At 45.5% G+C, this 26,240-nt stretch overlaps 1 protein-coding gene across 13 annotated transcripts in view; it reads left to right on the top strand.

Moving 5' to 3' along the window:
* The window catches only part of SCAP (SREBF chaperone), a 66,902-nt gene that overhangs the window by 37,970 nt on the left and 2,692 nt on the right, over positions 1-26,240 (top strand). For 10 of the 13 annotated variants that reach the window (XM_049799214.1, XM_049799212.1, XM_049799219.1 and 7 more), the window contains 17 exons: positions 672-892; positions 2,496-2,601; positions 3,574-3,746; positions 4,443-4,569; positions 9,223-9,335; positions 10,226-10,320; positions 14,887-14,985; positions 15,422-15,640; positions 16,624-17,057; positions 17,754-17,948; positions 18,714-18,915; positions 19,770-19,885; positions 20,032-20,602; positions 21,792-21,877; positions 22,395-22,477; positions 23,421-23,587; positions 23,968-24,811. In XM_049799214.1, coding sequence (XP_049655171.1) covers positions 672-892; positions 2,496-2,601; positions 3,574-3,746; positions 4,443-4,569; positions 9,223-9,335; positions 10,226-10,320; positions 14,887-14,985; positions 15,422-15,640; positions 16,624-17,057; positions 17,754-17,948; positions 18,714-18,915; positions 19,770-19,885; positions 20,032-20,602; positions 21,792-21,877; positions 22,395-22,477; positions 23,421-23,587; positions 23,968-24,651 — 3,691 coding nt within the window. In that variant the 3' untranslated portion in view covers positions 24,652-24,811. Of the gene's footprint in view, positions 1-671; positions 893-2,495; positions 2,602-3,573; positions 3,751-4,442; positions 4,570-9,222; positions 9,336-10,225; positions 10,321-14,886; positions 14,986-15,421; positions 15,641-16,623; positions 17,058-17,753; positions 17,949-18,713; positions 18,916-19,769; positions 19,886-20,031; positions 20,603-21,791; positions 21,878-22,394; positions 22,478-23,420; positions 23,588-23,967; positions 24,812-26,240 lie in introns of those variants that run through there. The other 3 variants (XM_049799222.1, XM_049799223.1, XM_049799224.1) reach the window with 3 other exon arrangements.

Below are 26,240 nucleotides of genomic sequence, written 5' to 3'. Positions count from 1 at the left end.
ACCTTCACAGTCAGATCCTATTGTAAACCTAAGCTGATTCTTGCTTGAATTACTAGTTGGTAAGGATTATGTAGTTGTGTTAAAATGAAGTTCGGAAACAAACACAAGTTCCATTTTGTACCAGTTATACCTCTATTAATTCCTGAACCTGTAAGGCATTTTCTTTTCCATACAATGCAGAGGAATTCTGAAACATTTTGCACAGTTGCGGATACTGAATCCTTTGTACATTTTAGAGCACTCTGTACACCTTAAATAATCCACCTCAGGAAGGCTAATAAATATTTCTGTAAAATGTCCCATTGCATATGTGGAAAGAAGTATGCAGACAAGTTTAAGGTCTTTGAAGAAGAATTCCAGGGAGACAGTTTCCCTGTAGACTGGAGGTATCTTAAAAGTGGAACTGAAAATTGTGGCACCTAGGATGGATGAAAAGTGAAAGCTGTGTGGCCAGACAGTATGCAGAAAAATGATAATGGGGTTCTAGAGTCTGCACACCAGTTACAGTGAGATCCCAGTCTATGGCCTCAGGCTCTTGATCCTTAGTTATGAAGAACAAGAGCAGTAACATGGTGATGCAGGTTCTTGGGGTATTCATCTCAGCAGCTTTGCCTTTGTTTGTGGGAGTTGCAACATGCAACAGCAGCATCTAACTTTTGTTTGCATTTCAGTTCTGGTGTCAAAAGCTTGGAGGAAGTTTGCCTTCAGGTAACAGATCTTCTGCCTGGCCTCAAGAAACTGCGGAATCTGCTCCCCGAACATGGCTGTCTGTTACTGTCTCCAGGGAACTTCTGGCAGAATGACCGAGAGCGATTTAATGCTGACCCAGATATCATCAAAACCATCCACCAGCATGAACCAAAGACATTACAAACATCGGCTACTCTCAAAGGTAAGATGCTGAAGTGCCAAAGAAGCTGTGAAAAATGCCTACAGCTTGCATTGCTGTTTTGTCCTTGGAATTGCAACATCTAGATTGCCAATATTACCAAATTGGGTGGCATTTTGTTACTCACAGCATCTGAAACAAAGCTACCAAATATATGTCATCTCTCATTTTATATCTGTATTTGAACTCAGTTCTGTATTTGTGGAAAGTGAATAATTCCACTCAGTCAGACTCTTTTCTGTAGGTGTAAAAATAGCAGGTCACTTGTCCAAGTCTTTTTGTTCCTCTTACTGTACAAGTGCTCTAGCCTATCCTTTTCCCTCATGCTATTGTCTGTCTTACTCAAAGGCAGCTTCATTGTCACAGATAAATGTACATTCATCCTGCTCCCTCTTGTGTGTACACTGATAGTTGCTTGCATATAGCCCGAGTTGACACTGGATATCATAAAAGTATTTTTATCTCTTAATTAAAAACCCCCACCCTCTGACCATGTCTGGGGTCATACTGTTTAGTGGTTCCATAAGGCCAGAGGAAATGCTGTTCCTTTGGTTTTAAAGGGACTTTGTAGATGTCAGGAAGCCTATAATATGACATGTCTGAAAAGGAGTTTTGTAACCCTAAAGTAAGTTTGTTTTAAAGGTTGTTTTTTGAGCATCCAGCACATGTGCACGCTGTGGTTTGGAGCACATGGAGCCTCTCTTTGAGAGCTCATTCGCAAATGAGATAGAAGTCCACAATGTCCTGGGAATTCCCGAGAACAGTGGCAGTGTTCATCGTCATGCATATATTTTTTTAAGTCTGCATTTTAGCATGCAGGATTAACAGAAGAGACGTAAATAGTCCTTTGCAATGCAAAGTCTTCCTAGAACCTCTGGTTCATATCACACACTGACATGCACAAAAACAAGTGTCCAAGGTTTTCTTTGGCTGCATCCTTAAAGATAATGCCTGTCTCCTCTGTTGAAGGACAAATTGGGTGCCCACTTGACATGCCTGTACACTAACACACAAAGCATGGGGAGCAAACAGGAGGAATTAGAGGTGTGTGCAGTTGGAGGGCTACCAACTTCACCCAGCTCACAGAGATAGCGTGGGGTAGCTCTCTGTACTGGAGCGCTGCTGTGGGTAGACACAGGCTCTTCAGGAAGGATGGGCTGGGGGACGAGGAGTTGTCCTGTGTGTGAGTGAGCAGTGGGAATGCTTGGAGCTTTGCTTGGGAATGGGTGATGAGCTAGTTGAGAGCTTATGGGTTAGAATTAGAGGGCAGACCTTGTCTGCTATAGACTGCCTGGTCAGGAAGAAGAAGATGAGGACAGACAGCTTCCCCACAGGAAGAAAGGTGTTTAAAGGGAATCTCCCATGTTTTAATTTCTGCCCATTGCCTCTTGTCCTGTCACTGGGCATCACTGAGAAGAGGTGCTCCGTCTTCTTTACTCCCCTGCATCAGGTATTTATCCACATTGATAAGGTCTCACCAGAGCAGTGAGAAAGTGCTTCCTATAAGAACAGTAGTTCTCATTCAGCATTCCTCACTATAAACACCTCTTGTATCCCGTTTATTTTGTTGTTACCCTAATGCTTCATTTATACCGTGTTTTTGCAGATCTGTTGTTTGGACTCCCTGGGAAGTACAGCGGGGTGAACCTCTATAATAGGAAGCGAGTGGTATCATACACTGTCACACTGGGTCTCCAGCAATATGATTCCAGGTAAGGAGCTTTTAGCTGGGCTGTTCCCATATTAGGCATCCCTTGTTCAATTCTTGGCAAGTTCGCTGTTTTCTCTAGTGTGATTGTTGTTATGGTTTTCTTTAATCTCCATTTTCTCATGTTTTAGAGTATTTTAGGATCTTCTGAACATGCTATAGAAAAACGGTGCCGTTTTTGGGAGAAAACTTACTGTGTTTTCAGGAAATAAAATGCTATCAGTTCTCAGTTTCTTTTTTAAAAAAGAATATATAATACTCAAAGCTGCCAGTGGGAGTTCCTCTGACAATGGCTTCATCTGCACACAGAGCTGTCATTGTTGCAGCCAAGGCCCAATAGGTCTGTTTTGACCCAGTTCCTTGTACATAGAGTGGTTTGCTTTCCAGTAAGCATTAATTCAATTGGTACCAACTGTGAAACCCCTTTGGCAGTGTTGGCAAAGCTGGCTTGGATTGAGTGGATCTGAGGACTAAATGCTCTGCTCAGTACTGCACAGAATTCCCCAGGGGATGCCTAGGACCGAATTGGCAGCACCGTAGTTGAAACTTGCTCTGTTGCTGCCCATGCAAGAACCTGTCAGCCTCAAGGACTGTCATGTAGCACCTTTCATCAGCTGTACTTATGTAAAATTCAGGGGATGTTTGAGACTGCAGCATATTCTGTTGCCCAGGGCCAAGATTTTGGATGATGAGCCCTTGCTTTAAATAGTTTTGCTGAGTCTTCACAGCTGTCTTTGAATCTTCATAGAAATCAAAGCCAGTGAGATTGCCACAGTACAGATGTGACAAATATGGTTTGGGCCACAGAGGAACGGACTTAGGAGTCAGGCCTAGAGAGAACTGTGCTTTATAAGTCTGTGTGAATCTATGGAGCTTCTTCCTACTTGTTCTATACCCACTGAGCTCCTCCTTGGAATTTTGTGCTGGTTGTTGGGTACAGTAGAGGTGACATCCTCCTGCTTGCTTTTCACCTCAGGTTCCTCAGCAGCCTCCGCTCTCGCCTCAAGCTGCTGCATCCCAGCCCTAACTGCACACTGCGAGAGGAGAACATCGTTCACGTCCACTTCAAGGAAGAGATTGGCATTGCTGAACTGATACCCCTTGTCACCACCTACATTATACTCTTCGCTTACATCTACTTCTCCACACGTAGGTTTGTGGGGTGGAGAGCCTTGAGGGGAGAGCAAGCTAATAAGCCATCTGTACACCTGCTAGCTGAATATAAGTAAGGGATCAGTGGTGCAGTCCCTTTCCCTGGCTACAGATAAGAGAGACGCCTGTCCATAGCCCTGCAGTTCCCTCCTCTTGCAGCAGGAAAGGTGGTATTGAAATTTTACCCTGAACTGTCATGTAGAGAATTAGTAGTCCTGTTTATAGATTTCTGCTAATTTGTCCCTTTTAGCCAGTGTGGTGTTATTCCTTGTGATGTCTTCTGAGGTGTTTTCTGTCTTCAGCAGCTTTAAATGCCATAGTAATGACATTTTTTCCAATTTAGAGAGACTAATTTGTTGTCAGACAGATCAAGTACATGTTCTGAGTGGGTGGTTTTAGACCTTACTAGCCACATTTAAGTTCCTTTTTTCATGCCTCAACAGTGCTGTACTAGAACTAGTTTGAGCTGCAAGCCATATATTATCCTCTGTCCCAACCTTGTTACAGTACCTCTTAACGTACTGGGAGCGTCTGGGAGCTGCATTTCAGACATTGAGACTGAACTACCATTACTTCTGGGTTGCAGGGTATTAAGCTACCTGCTGAAATAAGTCAGGATGAGGATCCCTTCTTGATTTTTTTATTGTCATTTTCTTTTGCTTGGTAACTGAGACTTTGCATTCTGTTTTTCAGGGAAGATTGACATGGTGAAATCGAAATGGGGTCTGGCACTGGCAGCAGTCGTGACGGTGCTCAGCTCTCTGCTTATGTCCGTTGGGCTGTGCACGCTGTTTGGTTTGACACCTACTCTTAATGGAGGGTATGTTTCCAGCACCAAACCTCTTCCTAAAGAAGGGTAGATGGAGGCGAAATAATTTGAAAACAGCTGTTAAATGCTTAATCTTTAAGATCTAGTATTTTTCAAATAACTTATGTGATATTATTTTACACACTGCTCTGCAAAATTATTATCAGATGCTCTCCTGGGCTGAAGGGCTATGTGTTTCTCTGCTGGCCAGCAAATAGACCTGACTGGGTCCCAGTCTTCCTGGAGATGCCTTATTGCTTAGCAGTTGGCTCTTTCTGCCTAAAGCAGAACAAATTGCTGGGACAACATCTTATTCATAACTTGATTTCCTGGCAGCTAGGTAGGCTCTCGCATACCTTCCTCCTGCAGGGACTTGTTGTAGCAGCCAGAAGGGCTTGTTACCTTTTCTCTGGCTGACGGAGGTTCATTACATTTTACTTAGAAAAATCCTTGAAGCTGGCAGAACTGACCCATGGTATTTGTGCCTGGGAGGCTACCTGGGTGACTTTGCACCCATCACTGATAGTTGTCAGCTCTTCTTTTGACTGGGGTTTCTGTGCATGCTAGAGTTGGCGTTTGGGACTTGTGATGTGGTTACTGCCATGTGTTATATTTGTGTCAAGCTGAAAACCCCTGAGAAAGCTCTAACTGGCACCTCACCTACCTGAGTTCTACACACTGTTCATTTCTCATTAATTAGAGTTCAGTTCAGAATCTTTCTTTCAATTTTCAGATACCTTTCCTAAGTAGTTAAGGAAGTATCTGTCATTCTTCTTCCCATCTCCTCCTCACAGCTGTACACCACAGGAACAATAAAAAGTCTGACCCGTGAGGGAGACTCCTCAATGCTGGTGATAGTTTACCAGGAGCCAGACCTAGCTGGAGGAATGCCTCTCCTGGAAGCCTATAAGATCTATGAGTAATTGACTTCAGAAAATGAAATATTTGTTGTTTCTGGTTTTACTGCTGTGATGCCTTGGAACCTTAATTATGGATCAAGACCACGTTATTCTGTGAGCCAGATAGGATCTACTGGGAGTTTGTAATTTTAATGCAAGAAAAAAGGCAATATTTGAATGCAGATACATGGGAGGAATCCAAGGGAACAGTTTCGGTTATTGCAATGACCAAGGCCTTTGTATACTATCACCCATACTGTTGTCACACAGAAGGGCTAAACTCATCTAGTTATTCCTCCTAAAGGATGGAAAGGGTTAATTCAGTCCTTATTTCTAAAAATAGTTTTCCAGCAAAATTTCTTTGCCTTAAAATGATTGCATGGACAGTTTCCTTTGGGGTTGAAACTTAATTCTTGCAATACTTTATAAATTATGTCTAATTAGATGGAAGACCCTTGGAGTCTATGGTGATGGGGTCTGATGACACTTGAGGGTTTTTTTTACTTTTGGTGAGTGACTTTTTCCTGATTCCCCAGTGTCTGCCAGAGCACTTTCCCTCTAGTTACCCAGTTCCCCACTGGGGACAGAGTGTTCTTGGTGTGTCATGTACCAGTGGCAACGTGCTAGGATTTGGCCAGCTTAGGGTGCAGAATCTGGTTAAACTTTGATCTGACTTTCAGCCTTTTTTTATCTGTTTTGTTTACAGCAGAGCCTTCCAGATGTGGGTGTGTTTGTTTTTAATGATACCTGTATTTATGATAAGCCTTTTTCCCTCACTGTTTTTTGTAAGGTATTAAAGTTTGTTGCTCAGTGATCAGTTTTTGCTTGCTACAATATGTTATATAAACTGGACCTTAATCATTATCAATCAGCTTTTATAATGAGTAAAATGATTGTAGGTGATGTAGGCATTAGTCTATTTTCAGAAAAGAAAACTAAGTGGAAATAGGTGACATGATCTGTGCAGGATTTAAGAAAGAATAAACAGTGAAGTTGAGGCGAGTGCCTGGAGTTCACTGGAAGTGGGATTCCTGTATGCCGGTGGACTGCGGGAGTCTCTACATGAGTCCAGAGCACAAGCCACTAACCCACCAGTTGCCATCTCAGGTTAGAGGAATCACAATCTGAAATGATGAACTACTCCTTGTTGCCTATAAAAAAAGTCCTAAACTGACTAGCTCAAATGTGAACATTTTCATTTTAGATGAGAGGCTGATGTGATACATTCTTAAATCTTCCAAATATTTTGGATAAACCAGAGGTTGTGTCTGTTCACAAGTATATAATGGAGTCAGAGAAGATCTTTTTCTTTATGAGTTAACAGTGCTGTTTCTGTTGACTCTCTGGGATACTTGATCGTGCTATGATGCAGCACCTTCTGGCATCAAAGTGATAAGTGAAGTGTAAGTGTTTCAGTAGATGGACATGATACAGCATCTCCCCTTGCTCTTCCTCTTCCTCTTGTAAGCTCTTCCTCAGTGCTTGGCACTGTATGGCAGAAAATATAATGAGGATCTCTTGCCATCTTCCTCACTCTGAGTGGGGACAAATTAACTGAGGTTTTGAGTTGCAGGGTGTGAACAGCTTGTGGTTTGTCCTGCAGAGTCACATTACTCTTCAAGAAAAGCTAATATCTCATTGCTTTTAAACTGCTGGTCATTTAACATGAAACTGCTGACTCTTCAAGGATTAGTGAAACTCATAACCTGGGACTATTAGTTAATTATCTTCTGCAGTAGAAGCTACAGTTTAAGTAGGACATAGTTGTTGAGAGAATTATGGGTTTTCTCTTCCCTATTTGTACTGCCTTCTGCAGGCTTACTGCAGCTTATCTGGAAATGGTGCTGGACCCCCTGCCTATCTTGCAGGACTCTGCATAAGGACAGGACTCTGCAAGGACTCTGCAAGAGCGTACCCTTGCAAATAACATGCTCTGCAGGATAGTGCTGTGCTGTGCCGGGCAGAAGGGCTCTTCCTCATGTTTGTTGCATTGTCTTTATTTAGAGATATCCATTCCTAAGGCTTAGAAAAAGCTTTTCTCACATCTGTCTCCTGTCCTAAAGTACTGCTTGAAGGAGTGACACAGGTTATGAACTGAAAATGCTTAAATAAAGGCAGGACTGAGTTGTACTTGCTAGATTTTGGATTCTTTGACATTAACAGGAAGTTGCCTATGAGAGGCTTATATATATTTGTGTTTTTTTCACTCACTACGGAAATTCACTGCCTGCACAGCTTTTGGACAGGAGGTGAAGGGACCAATGTGTTGCACAATTGTTAGAGCTAAAATTTGGTTAGGTTACCTGGAGAAGCATGTGTAGAGTTTGGTTTTTTTTTGGTTTGGGTTTTTTTTGTAATCTGGCTTTCAGTGGAGCTCTTGCTGTTTCAGCTTGCTGTTTGTTCAAGGAATCAATTGGAATGAAGTAGCTGAGTTAGCAGTGGTTCCAGACAGATGTTTTTCCCCAGCTGAGCTTGTAAGGTACAGGCTGCTGACAGCTCTATGTCTGCAAACGTTGTTGAAGCCCATGTCAGATGGCCGTAGGCAATCGAAAAGAGCGTTTGGGAAGGTGGTCCTTGGAGGTTATGGCAGGTAATGACAGAAAGCAGGAGGCGTTCTTCTGAAACCCTGTTGTTTACCTGCCTTGGCTGTTAGTGATATGCCAAAGGGTAAGCATGCATGCATGCACACACATTCTCCTTTCGGATCCATACGTACCAGCACAGCCCAAATCCATTACCCTCCACAATGAAAGCTTTAGTATTTTTGCTTAAGTATAGCTGGAGGGAAGTGGAGGGATTTACTATCTACCATGTTCTGGCATGGAACAGCTTTTTGTCTCTGATCCGGACTGCAAGTAGTTCAAAAGAGAGAAAAAAATTTAGGGGTGAGAAAAAGAGTTGAATGAATTCATGGTAGTGACCTTGGGTAGTCTTACTTTTCTGCATGCATATATTCTGAAGGTGAAATCCATTTCAGTGTGTTTTCTTGACTCTTGGGTAGACATTATCCCTGCCAGGATTTAGTTTATTTATGTACAAAGCATATGTACATTTCATGTTGTTCTCAGTATTGTGGCTTCTGAGCTACCCAGCATACTGGGGAACAGAGCTCCATGCATGTTAATTTATCTCGTCCCACCAAGAGAAGTCCCTTCAAGGTGTCTCCTTCACTGCCCGAGACTGGGTGGCTTACAGCAGTTGCAAGGTGTGGAAGCTTTTGCCCACTGGGCATCTGAACCAGGCACTGCCCATGCTCTTGACTTGAGAATTTTTTTTTTTTTAAGTTTTGTTTAATGTAATGCTGAGCTGTGATTTATCAGGATTTTCACTGCTGATGGTCGGACATGCTCGCTACCCTCTTGTTGTAATGCCCTCTTGCTGACTAATTATTACTGAGTCTATTGCAGTGATGTTAGAAGTCCATCTTTTTGATTTGCACCTCTCTGTACTAGATACTGGAGAGACTCTTTGAGGGGCACTGTCCCAACCCTGGGAAGCATTAAGACTAATTTAGTGGTGGTCTACAACGGCCATTTTCCAGAAAATTACACAGCTTTGCAAAAATGTTAATATCTCTCCAAAGCAGATGAAATACAGAACCCGTACCTCATCACAGAGTCATATTGTGTGAGAAGGGATTTGGCTAAGAGGACTGGATAGTGTTTCTTTGCCTTGACTCTAGGATGTGTATTTGCTGCTTAAGTTGCGTTCTTCCCTTCTTTTTCACCAAGGATCTCATTCTCAGTTCTGGTTCTGTTTCCTCTAGAGAAATATTTCCATACTTGGTTGTAGTGATTGGCCTAGAGAACGTGTTGGTTCTCACCAAGTCAGTTGTCTCTACACCCGTTGACCTGGAAGTGAAGCTACGCATTGCCCAAGGTATGCAGCCTGCTCTGGAAAACTGTTAAGAGAGAGACAATTAAGGTAACCCAAGGACTGGGAGATGGGGAATGATCTTAATTCTGGTCTGTGAAGGAAACAAGGACTGTGTGTGTTGAATGTGAATTGTATTCTGTTAGTCTTTTTGTACTGTTCTTGTTAATTCCAAGAACTAATATAAGCCTGTAATTGTGGGCACTGCTCTTTAAGATTGCTGACTGAAGCATTGGCTAAACAAGTTTAAAAAAGTGTTAGTAAGGGAGAGCTGTATCTCTTGGTATAGATATTTAGCACCTTGTCCTCTCATGTCATGAATATCATAAGTGCAGTCCAAGGTCATATGAAGTTCTGCTGAGTCTGTGACAAAATTATCTTCTCTATTATAGATACACTCTGTACCTGCATAAGGATTTGAGTGTGCTCAAACCATGGATAAATGGAGTTTGCAAACTGAAAAGATGTTTCTAAACATCAGGAAAGAGAGATTCTAGAGTGGTGCCTAGAAAAATCTTAACCTAGTTTTAAAAATACAAGTGGTTTGTATCCTAGATCAAAACCAGGACTCAATGGTCCTTTACGCTTCTGAATCTGTATTGCCCTGTGCAGTACCCTCCAACTGCTGAAATCAGGACAGTTTTGTGAGCTGAGAGGGTCATCCTGAGCTCCCTTTGTAGTTAATGATAATCCTGCTAATAAAGACATTGGGCGTCTACAGTCCAATTTTTAGACTTAGATATTCAAAATAGGTCAGATGAATTTTAGTGTGAAAGTGGGGTTTTTTGCCTGTTGTCTATAGATGCCTAATTTTAAAGAAGGGAAGTTTGCTGTGCTCATGCCTGTCCACTAATGAACAGTCTCCTTTTACCTGTCTTTGCACGTTCTTTCTCCAGGCTTGAGCAATGAAAGCTGGTCAATTATGAAGAATATGGCAACAGAGCTTGGGATCATCTTGATCGGGTATTTCACCCTTGTCCCAGCCATCCAGGTGAGTATGGCTGATCAGTTTGAGTTTGAAGGACAGAAGCTTGTAAGCACTGCAGGAATGCAGTGTGCAATATTCCCCTCCCCTCTTTAGCTGACTGGGTTAAGAGTCTGTTAGTGGGAAACATATACATGTATACAATGTGGATCCCTCCAGGAGCTGGCCTTCTGTCCAGCAGCTCTCCCTGGATCCCCGGTCTCCCCAGTCGGGATCCTTCCAGTAGCTGGGCTTACACATTCAGTTCATCCAGTAGTTGGCCCTAAATCCTTGCTCTCCCCAGTTGCCTTACACACATACACACACATGTGCAAGTTAGTCTCTCAGTCATCCCCCAGCCCCACAGTCCCTTGGGCAGTTGGCCGGGAGTCACTGGTCTGTCTGGTAACCAGCTCCTCCAACTCTCACTCAGGGACACACACATACCTCGCTCCCAAGCCACTCGCCCTGCTCACCAGCTGTCTGGCTCAGTAGTCACCAGTGATGACACACTGACTCGCATACTCTAACATGCTCCAGTTGCTGGTGACCCAGACACATGGACTCCTGCGCCCCGTGGTCGCCATTCCAGTTGCTGGTGCTTAGACCCTGCTCGTTTCAGTTGCTGGCACCGCAGACACACGGGCTCCTACAGGACCCATGGGTTTGGAGAGCCTCTCTTGTTGACTCATCGTGATGGCTGTCACCCCCGGACCATGGGACTGATCGCTTTGCTGTGACAGCCCTGGGAGAAGCTGGAGCAGGGGCTCATTTCCCTCCCAACCATCCATCCATGCTCCTTGTGTTTATGGAAATGAGCTTCCTATCACAGAACTGAACACTGCCCAGTGCCTTTGCTGTGGGGATGCCTTTATTCCAACTTTAAAGCCTTTTTCTGAGCTGGCTAATCCACCTTCTAAGTGGATGGAAGGGAAAAACAAAACCCTACTGCAGAATATCTGCTTTGAGAATTAGGGTGGACAGTCTGTCTGGGGCTCTTTCACCAGATTGACAAATCTGTAAGTTTTTACAACCACAGATATCACTATCTCTGTGTTATGGGTGGGTAAACTGAAACCTCAAGGTAGAATGCTCTGTCAGGGGTCACATCATTGGATCTGTGTTGCACTGAAAATAGCATCAAGGTCTTCTGCCTCACAGTGTGTTACTCTTTGTGCTGCACAGTCCCTTTTTCAGGACTGTGTTTGCTGAGTTGTATCAGGAAGCTGACACCATTTGATTTTTGACCCTTGACCAAGCAGGACTTGTTCCTGGTGAGCTACATGAACAGAAGTACTGCCTAGAGAAATCCTCATCACCAATCCTTAGCACCTCTGCAGCCAGACTTCAGGGAGGTGTGAGCCTATTGTCTCTGGAAATTTCTAGCAGGTGCAGTCAGCAAGCGAAGGCAGGAGCACCCCAGCATCGACATAGTTGGAGGCTACTCTGGGCCCTTGCTAGGTGCTCGCTGGCCACATGTGACCTGCATGAAGAGGGGTGGGTAGTGTATATCCTTGCTTTATCATCGAGGACTCACGAGTAGAGACTGCAGATTAAAGCGTATTATAATCTAAGAAGATTAAACATTCAGGTTGGACTGGAGCATTGCAGGCTGAACTTCACAGTTCCTAAGAAAGAGAGGAGCTACAGTAGAATTCCCCAGGCTACAGCCAGCCACCTATTGTGGCCTAATTTCTTTTATTTGAAGCTGATTGCAGAGATTGCTCAGCTCAAACGCTGGCATGACCCATCCTTTAGGTCTAAATTGGGCTCGTTCATACGGTATATTAGCACCTTTTGGCCTCTGTTTCATTGCTGCACTGCTGGACCTCAAAAAGTGAAGCCTGACAGTATCTGTGAAGCAAGTGTAGTGCCAGCAGCCCTGTCGTGTGGATACCGCTGGGACAGTTCACTTTCTTGTTGCACTCTGCTGTACAGGAGCTTGCAGGGTGCACTGGTTACAGGAGATAAAGGAGTGTGATAAAAGGGATGGGGCAGAGCCATATAACAGTGTCAGTAGAGCCATGGAAAAAAGTAATGCCAAGCCCCCACCCCCATGTTATCTCTGTTAGAGTACTCCTGTTTATTACAGTGTTTTGACACATGTGATGACATCCACTCTCTGCCCTCCATGTGATCCTGTCTTTCCTTGAATGCTTGCTTTCTCCAGAGGAAGAATCTTGCAAGGATGCTATCTGTTAAAGACTGACGGCTGCTCTGCTGGAATCTGGTGTATGCCCCTTATCTTCGTCCCTGAGAATGAAGGACACTGTACAGATAATGTTCTTTACTCATGTTGCAGAGTCCAAGGAATCTGGCAGAAAGAGAGCCAGGCTGCGTAAATCTGGCAGGGACCTTTGCTCTAGGCTGTCAGAGGGAGCAGTGCAGTGCTGGGGTTGTTCGGGTGCTATCTGGTATAGGGAATAACAGAAGAGGGAGGCATTTCTTTGCTGCAGGCTCTCACCTGCCCCAAGGACTGTAAAGAGTCTTGTCATTTTTCTCAGTTACTCCTTGGCAGCGCAACTCATTTAGCAGAAGGGAATTTTCTGTGTTTTTCGTGGCTCTCCTTGTCCTCAAATAGAGTTTGGCTTCAGATGAGAATTGTGCATCCACTTTAAATCCCTCGTAATTGTGAGCAGCAGTGAAATCCTCTTGCCTTGCATTGCAGATGGGTAGAGACCCCTCTTTTCCTGGCACAGTGTCACTGTTGATGGTCCCAAGATGCTGCAGGGCTGCGTGCTGAGCACTCGTCCTGTGCTTTCTGTCTTTTATCCACTACCTTGTACTGAAGTTCACACACCAATAGCCAAATCCTGCACCCACTGAAATCACATTGGGTTTTGCCATAGGGTGTGCAGTATCCAAGTATAAGAAGATTTTAGATTTCCAGGGCTAGAAGCTTCAGATGTCTCTAATCCTGAGTGGAGGTATTAACAGAATTAGTATCTCTCTATGCAGAGCCTGCTGTTTGTGGAGCCTGTGTTTGCCAAGGTCTGGGTGAAATCCAGATGGACATTGCTTTCCTTCTGGTTTTCTCCTTGAGAGAGGAACCTATGTTGTGTTTTCATCCCTCTGCTCCCAAAACCTCCTGTCAGATGTTGGGGAAGGGGCTAAAGAGAAAAACCTGATCAGAACCTGCTTCCTTGTGCTGCTGTTGCTGGGAGGTTTGAGGAAGGGCAGCTGACCTGGTGGGTTATCTCGTTTCATATCACACTGATTTTTTAAATAACAAGCAGTTGATTGCTTATGTTTTGACAACAGTTTGGACAGGATGGGGAGGCTTCAAGCTTTGTTTGAAGATTTTGGATAGCCTTTCATGCTATCTCTTTTCATTTCACTGTGCTGATACTGGCCTCCAGCCTTGCTCAAGAAGCCGGGGCAGATGTAGGAAGGAGCGGGACAAAATAAATTAATGTCTATGCCCTTCCTTCCACTTAAGTGGAGGTGTCCTGGCTTGGTCTGCAGGTAGTGAGCATGGCACTACGCCAGCAGGCAGGCAGTGAATAGCAGTGGGTGTTTGCCAGCTATGTTCTGCAAGTGAGGGCCAGAATCTTTAATGTGTTGTTTAGCCTAAGGTTTTTACTCCTGCTTACTTTCAGCTTTCTTGATCTCTCCACATTTACTTGATCCTTTCTGGGTCCGGACAGGTCCTGACAGAAATTGGTACCTCCAAGGGAAACAAGATGCCTCTCAAAAAATATTTTAATTCTGTGTTGCTGTGGAATTTTGAATGTAGTGGGGGAGAGGGGATGGCATTTAGCACTAATGGGGATTAGGGTAAGAGCGTGCATTTGTTTTATAGGGATGATCTGGGAGTTGACTGCATTTCTGCTGCTGGGCAGAATCTTTTAATCCTTATTTCTGCAATGGCACCTGCTGGAGAAAGTGGAGCATTACAGGAAGTTCAGGAAACACTGGCTTTTGCAAACGTTGTTCCCCATATATTTGTTGTTTAGAGACCTCTGAGACTGGGTAAGGGACTTCTCTTCCAGGGGCGTAGGAATGAAATTTGCCCATCAAACATACATTAGCCACAAGTGTAATTTAAGGAGAAATGGTCTACCTGGGACCCTGGAGAGTGGCTACGAACAAGTACACAGACGTACAGTGACTTCAGTGGTCTGTCTTTGGTTGGAGAGTGATTGATCCAGTTCCTGAGCAACCTGTGTTCCTGGAGGAATTTTAAATCTGAGCTGAGGTTTATTGGTAAAGTGCAGGAAACTGTCACCATTGGAGGCTGTTTGTGATTTGAACACACGGGCAGGAGGCTGAGAGCTCTGGGTGCCGCCCTGCCACAGCTTTGTGAACTGGGAAAACATCCTCTGCTGGTTTTTCCTATGGTGCTTTTGATGTTTTATGGCTGAGAAGAACAAAGAATGCGAATCTGAATAAATACACTCTTGAGTTCTCGCACAGACTTTTCTAGCACTAAACTCTCAACTATTACAAAATATCGGTAATAGGATTTGTCAGTAAAATAGAGTCAGGCCTGCACTCTGGGGAAAAGTTTGCTGAATTTCCTTTTTTCTGAAGTCGAAATATTTACCGTTGTCTCCACAGCTACCATAGCTAATCAGTGTGTCCTGTCTGCAGGAGTTCTGCCTCTTCGCTGTGGTCGGCCTAGTGTCTGACTTCTTTCTGCAGATGTTTTTCTTCACTACTGTGCTGTCCATTGACATTCGCCGTATGGAGGTAAGGAAGGGCCAAGAACACGGAGTTTTGCCTCGGGCTTTCCTTCTCTGCTATTGTGGAAGGATTAAAGGAAGCACACCCTGTGATTTCACTCTCTAAGCAGAAAAGATGGAGCTGTAAAAGTTCCAGGGCAGTACTTGCTTGGTTAAACATACGCAGGGATTGGGGACAGGACGCTTGAGGAAGCAAGACACCCTCAGGTATATAAACATGCAGATTTTGGGTAAGTGGGCTGGAAGGAGCCACGGTCACAAACACATGACCATGGCTGTGCGAAGAAGAGAGTGTGTGCTGGAGAAAAGCTGGGACAGATTGACTTGAGGGTGAAGGTTGGAGCTCAGACGTGGGCATGTATCAAAGATAGCTGTCTCTGCACACACTTCTCTCGAGGGACCTCATCACCACGGCTCTCACACATTTGCTTTTCTCTCGGCAGCTCGCTGATCTGAACAAACGGTTGCCGGCAGAAGCCTGTATGCCCCCAGCGAAACCTGCCAGCCGCTCTCAGCGCTACGAACGCCAGCCAGCTATGCGACCTGCCACCCCCCACACCATCACCCTGCAGCCATCGTCTTTCAGGAATCTGCGCCTGCCAAAGAGGCTGCGGGTGATTTACTTCTTCGCCAGGACCCGGCTGGCCCAGAGACTCATCATGGTATGCCATGTGGTGTTTGTTATCTGGTGCCCCTTGCTGCTGGACACTAACCCAACCCAAAAAGGCTTCTGGGGCACAAAAAAAAGCCCAACATTTTCATGCATCCTTGTTCCCCTGCAAGACTTATGCTGCCCCATGGTAAATGCAGTTCAAGAAGTACTTCCCTAAGAACATCGCTCTGCATGCGTTAACTCCAAGGCTCTGCTGTTTGCATGATGTTTGGGTGGTAGTGGATAATTTTCTGGTATTTGCTTTGAGACAAAAATCTGGTTTTATATAAGCAGGTTTTCAAAGACTGTATGAGTGGAGAGAGAAGATTTTTGCAGAGCAGAAATCATGTTTTGTTCCTGCAGATAATGTAGACTAAAAACCTGGAACTATCTTGCTACATGAAAGACTAAGGCTTTTCCTTTTGCAGGTGTAACTGCAGTGGTTACACCAGTTACTGCTCCTGCTTGTACCCCCCATCTCTATTTTGGATGTCTATAATGGAAGCGGGGAATGTGTGTGCTCCTCAGCTCTACAAACGACAGCCCAGTGTATTACTGTCAACTAACACTGATGGCAGTTTAAGTTAAATTAATACATGAGTCTGTGAACTGTGGCTGCTGCAGAAGGACTTGCAGAGTTCATGTACCAGAACCCTGAATTAAGCTTTTCTAGCCCTGTTTGAGGGTGACGGACGTGCTGGTCCCTGGAGTCTCTTCCCTGCTGTGCATTTGTGTGGGAGAAGTGGGGTTCTTGCCATCAGGTTGAGTTGGATGGCTCGTGAAAAAGTAGTGTTCAGTTTTTGTGCTTGCTGTGTGACCTCTCCCACTCCTCCTGGAGGATAAGTGTCTGTCAGGAGTAAGACCATTAACTGAGTGCAGGGCATATCCTTGGTTGGGATGTTGTTGATCAGCTCAGACAGCTGATGAGGCGTTGGAGGCAGAGTGTGAAGGCCATGTACTAAATGGACTTGTCTCTTTGCTCATCGTGTGTAGGCCGGGACGGTGATCTGGATTGGAATCCTGGTTTACACGGATCCTGCTGGTCTCCGCACCTACCTCACGTCACAGGTCACCGAACAAAGTCCTTTGGGTGAAGCAGGTCTGCCTCCTATGCCTGTTCCTGGAGGGGTCCTACCTGCTGGCGACCCTAAGATTGATCTCTCAGTCTTCCCGTCAGACCCTATACAGCTGTCAGAAAACCAGACGCAGCCACGTGAGCAGAAGTCAGGGCTGGATTCCCTGAACAGGCTGGAGACAAACCAGCACACTTGGGCCCAAGGACCAGAGGGCAAAGGGAATGGACAGACGGAGCTTGGAACTGAAGCGGAGGTTACCTGGGGAACAGAGGATGAGGAGATTTGGAGGAAGCTTTCCTTCAGACACTGGCCATCCCTCTTCAGCTACTACAATATCACTCTGGCCAAAAGGCAAGTGGGCTGGCATTGAGTGCCGCAGGCACTTTGGAGGACTGACCTCAGCGTTTTTCTTTCTTCTGTTCTTCGTCTTTCTGAGTTAGATAATTTGTTTTCCACATGGCTTTCTCCAAATGTGTCTTCAGGAGGAGACTACTAAATAGGCCATCCTGTGCACTGCAGAGGTGCCAAACTCTCCAGGGCTGTTTGAGAATAAGGGTTGTGTTTCTCTCTGTGCTTGTGGGTTGGGTTACTTGCTTGTTGTCTTCCTTCACCCTTGAGGTGATGTTTAGAATTTTGTAAAACAATATATGATCATTTGTAAGTGATGGGGATGGCCCATGTGAGGAATAGAGAGACATCTGAGCTGAAGAAACTTCTTGGTGAGATTTTCTGGCCTGCAGCATACAGGGAACTGGACCAGATCATTATATCCTTACTTAAATCTGTGTGATCCATTTGAACTCATCAGTAGTTCATTCCACTGTTGGCTCTTAACCTCTCCCACAGAGTTGAGGGTTAAGACCTCGGAAATATCTTTAGAGAAAAATATCTCAAAGGAGGTCTTTAGTTGAGAATACCTAGAACTACTGGACTGAAAGTACGTACTGAGACCTACCTTGGCTTCTAATGAGAAGATAAGCTATTAGGATTTTCGTGTCTTTTTGTGTTTGTTGTTCCTAAGCTATTCTCATCTTTCCATTCCTTCAGATACATCAGCATCCTTCCAGCAATCCCTGTCACGCTGTACCTGAACCCACAAGAGGCCTTAGAAGTGCGGCATCCCCAGGAGGCTAACCGCTACCACCCCTTCTTATCTTCAAGCACTGGGAAGCTGGATGCTGAAGCTCAGCCTGACCAAGCTTCATCCAAGCTGCAAGGGCACCAGGATGTCACTCTTTACAAGTAAAACTTGTAAAGCCTTCTTGTATCAAAAACTTGATACAGCCTTCTGACCATGCCTTAACTCCCTTGTAGACACGGGTGGCTTTTTGGCTGTTTGGCTCTTCTCCTGGTGGGAGACCAAAAAATATTTGTAAAGCTTCAGTGCAAAATCCTGCAATGCTCGGGACAGTCTAGCTCAGCTAGTGCAGCATTAAATTATCTCTCCTGGAACTGTTTTTCTCAGCAGCTGAGTTCCCTGGCAGGAGAGGGTGTGTGCTCCCAGGTTGTTAGCGCACATGATGCATTTCGGGGTTTATCACTGGGTAACAGGGATAGGAGTTCGTCTTTGGGAATAAATGTCGTGATTCAATAATGCTTTATTGGGTGTTAGATCAAACTCTCACGCATGCAGGGACCTTCCTTTCCTATTGAGAAGACAGGCACACAGCTTGCTGTCTGAATCTGCAGTTCTCCTTTGGCTGTGTTGAATGCACTTTATATTATCCCAATCCCCATCTAGTGTTTTTTTTACCGTCTTAATCGCTGTGTACTTTTCTTATTGAAAAGTCTGAAAATCTTGTTGAAATTGACATTTCCCATTAAAAGAATCCTTAAATTTTCCAGAAATCACTATAGCTTATTGGAAATTTTTCTCAGCTGAAAAATCTAGACCAGCAACGTGTGTAATACTTTCACAGTATTTTTCAAATTCTATCCGTGGACTAGTAGTTGGATCTTTTATCTCATGTTCTTTTTGTCTTTATGTCTGTTTGTCTCTCCCACCAGGGTGGCTGCTCTGGGTCTGGCCTCGGGCATTATCTTGGTCCTCCTGCTCTTCTGCCTGTACAGGGTGTTCTGCCCCAAGAACTATGGGCAGAATGGGCTCTCGCACAGCAGGAGGAAGAGGGGGGACCTGCCCTGTGATGATTATGGCTACTCCCCACCTGAGACAGAGATCGTCCCCTTGATTCTCAGAGGTCACCTCATGGTAGGTTGGACGGGTGCAGTCCTTACAAGAAAGGCATTTTACTGACTTGCGCCACACATCATCTGTTTTCTTTGGTTTATTTAAATACCAGCTATGCAGCCTTAGCATAATGTAGCCATGGAGGCTAACATCCGGGGTGAATGCTGTATCTTGTAGATATGTAAGACAATGTATCCTGAAGTTTCCTGTAGGACTTTTCCATTTCTTCCTGAGACTTGCTCTGAGCTTTTTGCAATTGTGGTTATTTCCTTCTCTGTGTAGCCAACTGTTGGCTTTTATTGGCTGGGCTGATCCAGCCTTCTTTGCTGGGGTAGCTCTAGATTCCTGATATGTAATGCCTACTGGATCCTTTTTTCCTGCTTCCCAAAAGTTAGTGCATAGGTTTGGGCTGTTAAATATTGTTTCCAGTGCTAAAAGCATCCATGGATTTGTACAGAAGTGTGCTGCTGCTCTGTTCACTCATTTTTTCTTGAGGGGAAAGTTGTTTCTTCCCATTCTGAGATGAAACAAAGCGCTCAGGCATCCAGTCAGATGGAGTTTGAAATGCTGTGCCATATCTTCCAGAGAAGCTGCACCTCTGTTCTTGATGCTGCCATCTCTTTGGGCCGTACTTTGTCAGGGAAAGGGAAGACAGACCGAGTCTGTCTGATTTCCAGCAGTCTAGTGCACATCTAGGACTCTGGGCAAAGATGTACTCATGTTCTCAGAGTATCTCTAGGTTGCTAAGCTAGTCACGTAGTTTTGACATAAAATTTATCATCTGTATAGTTCCTCAGACACACACGAGGAGCTTGTCAGAGTCCAGAGGCCTTGGTGGTGCTACGTGCTCAGCTGTGCTTGTTCTTCCTTGCCAGGACATCGAATGCCTGGCTAGTGATGGGATGCTGCTTGTCAGCTGCTGCCTGGTGGGCCAGATCCGTGTGTGGGATGCTCAGACTGGCGACTGCCTCACCGTTATTCCCAAACCAAGGTATGTGTTGTCTGTACTAAGTCATTCAGCTGTGGGCAGGTCCCTCCACAGTTGCTGCTCAGCAGCTGGCGCAAACCCCTCTGTGAGAAATCAGCCCTCTCCAACAGTAGAGGTGGGAGGACTGACCTTTTATTACTGTGTTTTAGGTTGCGAAGAGACAGCAGTGGCATCTTTGACTACCAGGAAAGCTGGGATCATAGTCCAGATGGCAAGAATGGTCTGGACGACTCTTTTGAGAACAGTCACCAGCTCAAAAGGATGCTCAGCCCCGCCCAGCCTCCGCTTTTCTGCGACCAGCCAGACCTCACGTCTCTCATTGACACGAACTTCTCTGAGCAGGTGAAGGTGGCCGAGTCAGAGACGCGACTCCGTGCTGTGGGCAGTCGTCAGAAGGAGGCCGGGTATGACTTTAGCAGCCTGGTTGGTAAAGTGTACGAAGAGCACGGCACCTCCAACTGTGTGAACTTCACTGGCCTCTCAGCCCCACATGGACAGGCTGGCTTCTGTGCGGGGAGCGGCAGTCCCCGCTCCCTGCACTGCGGGCCCGAGGAGGGAGGCTGCAGCAGCCGCAGAAGGAGCCTGGGGGATGAGTCCTTTACAGGATTTGACAAATCATCACCACTTCCTTCCTGGGGAGGAGACTTGGAGAGCTCTGTCTGGAGCCTGGACCTGCAAGGGAACCTGATTGTGGCTGGCCGGAGTAATGGGAAGCTGGAGGTGAGGAGCGAGGCTCAGTGCCAGCCCGGGCACTGGGTGACCTGCCAGCAGCTCTTTAAGACTGAAGAAGCTTAAAGATTGCCATGTCATTAAGTAATGTTGCTGGTCAGTCATGAAATAAGGTAAAATGAATAGGAATTCTACAGGAGTGATACAGGTTTTGAAGCAAATTTTAATTGGAAATTTAAATCTCCTCCAATGAGAAACTTTTAGAATTAGGTTAATTTCATTTTTGGAAATTAAGTTAGAATTTTCCCTTCAAAGTAAATGCAGGGGTTTTTTAAAACAGATATATCCTGAAATATTATTTTTAATGATTTTTGACCTGTGCTGCATGTGAGTGGCTCTCATTCTTCCCAACAAAGAGGGAAGGCCAGGCAGGGAAACAGGCAGGCCACTCCCATTTTTTTTCTTTGTCCTTTAAGTGTGCTTTTGAGCTCAGGTACCTTCTCCTGAGCAGCTACCTTGAGACACTGAGTTTTGCTGCTGAATCTTGTCTCCAGTCCACATCACAATATTGCTTCAAAATCCAGTACACTTCCAGCTCAGAACAGGGCAGATGTGGGGCTGACGAGGAGTGAAGAAGGGTGCTGCAGAGCTGGGAACGGGGGGCATGCAGCAGGAGCCTGTGCTGTCACAAGGGGTGTGTGGTGCACCAGGGCTAGTGTTCGTTGTGACCCTATTAAGAAAGGCATGCAGATTGTGAAGTATTAATTAAAATAACATTTATTGGCAGTTAAGGCTAGAAGGAAAAAGGATAGTGTGATCTTGGGTCCCTCCCATTGCAGGGAGCACCACGTTGTACAGTGTTGGTCAGACCTCCTGTTTGAGCAGGGCACGCCATGCGGATCACGTCCATGGAGAGGTCGGCCAGTGCTGTGGTCCTTAGACCTCTTACAGGATTTTCTTCAAAGAAAAGACTTCTATTTATCACTTCTGCTGTCAAACAAGACGATGTTCACTTGAGAACTTGCTGCTTCACTTCAAGATAGATAGAAGGATATTGATGATTGTAATCACTAGTGCCAAGTGGGAGCTGCCTCCAGGCTCCTTTGTTAAGATCAGACAGCTAAGGGAGCCAGGGGATATATGTGGCACAGCACGGGTTAGCTGTTACATGGATCACCAACTCCTCGATGTACAACATTCTTCTGGTCAGGATCACAGTTGTAACCCCTTCTCCTTCCAGGTTTGGGATGCGATCGAGGGGACCCTCCGTAGCAGTAATGATGAAGGTCAATCTGGCATCACAGCGCTTGTCTTCCTGAACAACAGGTAATGGTGTTTGTGCTTGGTGATCTGGAAAGGGAGGAGAGCATGTGGTGTAAGCCAGGACCCCAGCCCTGACCCTCCTGCCGTGGAGGTTGAACAGCTCGAGATGGCAGAAGCTCAGTGGGGAAGTCTCTTCCTTTGCATGCATCCACCTCTCAAGCTGGGCATGGTGGAGCGAGCTTTCCTGGGTCCAGGTCTGTTCTGGCAGCTGCTTCCTCTTCATACAGATACTCAGTCTTTCTAGTAGCTGAATATCCAGAATAATTCAGGGCTGGGAGGTGGGGCCTTTGGGTCACTGGTGTGTGTGCTGTTATTCAAGAGGCACCGCCACCTGCCAGTTTATTCTGTGGTCTGAACTTAATACAATTTTTGAGCCCTCTTCCTTACAATCAGGAGTGCCTCTTCACAGGGGGAGCCTGCATGGTTTGTGCTCTGCCTCGGAAGGTGTCTGGTCTCAGGGCTCCTCACCCTGTGAGAGTGGGGAAGGGCCTCTGCTCATGTGCCTGTGTTTCTCCCTCAGGATTGTCGCTGCCCGGTTGAATGGCTCTTTAGATTTCTTTTCGCTAGAGACACACACGTCCTTGAACCACCTGCAGTTCCGAGGTAAGCAGGCGTCCGAGCATGCTGTGCACTGCCCTGAGCTCCTCTGAGCCTTTTCCTTTTCCCTTGCCTTCTTGCAGCTGACTCTTCCTCACACCCACTTCATAAGCTGTCGTAGTAATTCTCTGTTCCAAAACATCCTGTGCTGCAGGATGCTGAATCAGCTGCTGTGGAGAGGTGAGGAATACTTTGGGAGTTCCCTATGCAGGGAGAGCATCTCGAGTGCTGGTTTTCTCCAGCATAGGTCTGGAGGCTGAGACATGCATTCCAGGGTCAGCTCTGCCCTGTACCTCTTTCCCACTTCTCCCTTATTTTCTCCTTCAGCAAAGTCTGTTCTCACTCATTTGCACACCATATAGCCCCACACAATCATGATAGAGCTCGGGGCCTCTTCACAACCATGACACACACAAAACTAGTCCATGGCGATAAGTGGCTCCTTTGGTTCTGAAGTGGCCTGGAGGAGAGAGAAACCCTGGTTTTACTCCAGGAGAATGGGTGCATTCATGGAGGGATGTCCTGGGGTCTGCAAGCTGTAGATCTGGAAGTGGAGCAGGCTCTGCAGGAAAGGGCTGGCTGTGGCAACACTTTTTCCCATAGAGTGCAGAGAGTCTTGTGCCCAGCTGTCTGTTCTGCCTCTGACAAGGGTAATCGCAGAGCTCTTGGGCTTCAGGGATCTCAGCCTTGCAGAAGAATTACTGTGTAGGGAGGGAGTTCTGCTGCTGAGGACCCTGTCAGAGACCCTCACTCCAGTTGTTCGTGAGCACTGAGCAGCTGTAGCTTCTGTCAGTGTCAGCCAGAGTGCTGAGTGTTGGCTCATCGGAGGACCACCTTGAAGTTCAGTGTCTAGGCGTCCCTGATACTGCACCATTTCTGGGTGATATTAGTCTTGGAGCGTAAGGCTGTATCTGCTGCAGCAAGGACTTACCTGCTTGTCTCGCCACAGGAGCCCCAAGCAGAAGCAGCATCCCATCTTCCCCCGTGTTCAGCAGCAGCGACATCATCATGTGTCAGCTCACCCACACCGTGTCCTGCGCCCACCAGAAGCCGATCACGGCGCTGAAGGCTGCGGCTGGACGGCTGGTCACGGGGAGCCAGGACCACACTCTGAGAGTAAGGCTAAGCAGAACAGGAGATCATCTTGCTTTAGGGCTGGGTGACTTCATGAATATCAGGGTCTGGGTTCTGGGCTATCCCTTGTTTTCTCCTTGTCCCTTCCAGCAGCAGCTGTCCCCTTCAGCTATGCATGTTGCTTCCCTGCCCTGTCACTGCCTGACAGGCATTACCCTTTTCCTGTGTCCTTGGCAGCAGCTTCCAGTGCCCTCACTGAATCACTGACAGGCTCTGGCTCTGCCGTGAGCAGCGGGCAGCAGTAAGGAAGATAGGAACAGGGAGATCTGTTGCTTCGTTAGCAAGAGTGGTAAGACGCAGGCAGTATCCTGTGCAGCATGGCTGCCCTGCCGACACTCACATCTGCCTCTTCTGCCCTGCAGGTGTTTCGGCTAGAAGACTCATGCTGTTTGTTCACGCTGCAGGGTCACTCAGGAGCAATCACAGCTGTGTACATTGATCAGGTAAGGTGCAGCTGGGTCTGCACTGGGAAGAACAGCCTTTATATATGGCTGCTGAGCCACTGGTTCAGCCGGAGGGACCCAGCTGGGACTCTCTTCTGGTTTGCGCCTGGAGAAGTTGATGTGGGCTTCTCTGAGGACACAGAGGGTTTGCTGGCTGCTGTGACCCTGTGCTCACCAGAATTGCATTCTGTTCTATTGTATTGTACTTTATTCTATTCTATCCCATTCTATTCCATTCCATTCTATTCAATCGTATGCTATTCTAACTTATTCTATTCTATTTCATTCTATTATATCCTATCCTACCTTATTCTATTCAGTCTAACCTATCCTGTTCTATTGCATTCATTTGCATTCGATTCAGTTCTGTTCCATTCCATTCCATTTTATTCCATTCCATTCCAACTTATTTTATTCTATTTCATTCTATTATATCCTATCCTACCTTATTCTATTCAGTCTAACCTATCCTGTTCTATTGCATTCATTTGCATTCTATTCTATTCCATTCTATTTTATTTTATTCCATTCTATTCCATTCCATTTTATTTTATTCCATTCTATTCTATTTTATTCCATTCTATTCATTCTATTCTATTCTAACTTATTCTATTCTATTTCATTCTAGTATATCCTATCCTACCTTATTCTAACCTATCCTGTTCTATTGCATTCATTTGCATTTGATTTAATTCTGTTCCATTCTGTTCCATTCTAACTTATTTTATTCTATTTCATTCTATTGTATCCTATTCTACCTTATTCTATTCAGTCTAACCTATCCTGTTCTATTGCATTCATTTGCATTTGATTCCAATTCTGTTCAATTCTATCGTATGCTATTCTATTTCATTCTATTATATCCTATCCTAACTTATTCTATTCAGTCTAACCTATCCTATTCATTTGCATTCTGTCCAGTTCAATTCTGTTCAGTTCAATTCTGTTCAGTTGTTTTATTTTATTCAATTTTATTCCATGCTATTCCATTCCATTCTATTTTATTTTATTCCATTCTATTCTATTCCATTTAATCCTAACCTATCTTATTCTATTCTATCCCATTCCATTCTATTCAATCATATGCTATTCTAACTTATTCTATTCTATTTCATTCTAGTATATCCTATCCTACCTTATTCTATTCAGTCTAACCTATCCTGTTCTATTGCATTCTATTTTATTTTATTCCATTCCATTCCAACTTATTTCATTCTATTTCATTCAGTTTTATTTCACTTTATTCCATTCTATTCAGTTCTATTTCACTTAATCCTAACCTATCTTACTCTATTTTTTTCTATTCTATCCTATCCTCTTTTTGCATTCTGTTCTATTGTATACTAATTTATTCTATTCTATTCCATTCTATTCTATCATATGCTATTTTATTGCATTCATTTGCATTCTATTCTACCTTATTGTATTGTATTCTATCCTATCCTATTCCTTTGCAATACAAGCTGATCCAGTACTTTCCCACCCAGCTGACTGCAAGTGCAGCAATCCCTTTCCCTGGAGGTGGTTTGTCTCCCTGCCCTGTTTGGAGCAGGAAAGCCCCGTCCTGCTGTACCTGTCCTGCCGGGACAGCCGTTCTGAACACAGCTCTGATGCCAGGGAGCCTCTGAAGGCAGAGCTGGGAGCACCAGGCTGAAACTGGCCCAGGAAATGTTCCCTGCCCTGTGAATGTCTGCCCTCTGGGGGACTGGCTGTCTCCTGAGAGAGGCGGCAGAGGCTTAGCAGAACTGACGCAGAGCCTGCACTGCCAAGGCTGGAGAGGTGAGAAAGGCTAACAACAGGGCTCAGCAGAGCCTGCCCTGCTCTGCTGTGAGCCTCCAGGGAGGCTTTGTGTACCAGGTCCCCTTGGAAAGAAGGAGAGCTGCACCTGTGTGCTTTACAGCTCTGTTTAAATGAATTTAGGTTTCTCTGCACCTGGGAGTCCTGGTGGGCCTGGGGCATTGTTACCTCCAGCCTGTTGGAACACAAGTACAAAGACAAGGGAACCACTGATCTGGCAGCTCCCCTTTCCATCCCTCATTCCTGTGACCTCCCTCCTGGGAGCATGCCCGGAGCACTGGAACTGCTTGTATATGGAACTGGCTCACGTGTTCAGCGGCTTCATGTGTCCGTGGCACTGCGAAGCCCTGGGGTGCGATGGCAAGGGCGCTCTCCTCCGAGATCCTGACCTGGTT

This window comes from Accipiter gentilis, chromosome 4, assembly GCF_929443795.1.
Source record: "Accipiter gentilis chromosome 4, bAccGen1.1, whole genome shotgun sequence".
Classification (NCBI taxonomy): domain Eukaryota; kingdom Metazoa; phylum Chordata; class Aves; order Accipitriformes; family Accipitridae; genus Astur; species Astur gentilis.
This window is presented reverse-complemented; position numbering and strand designations above follow the sequence as displayed.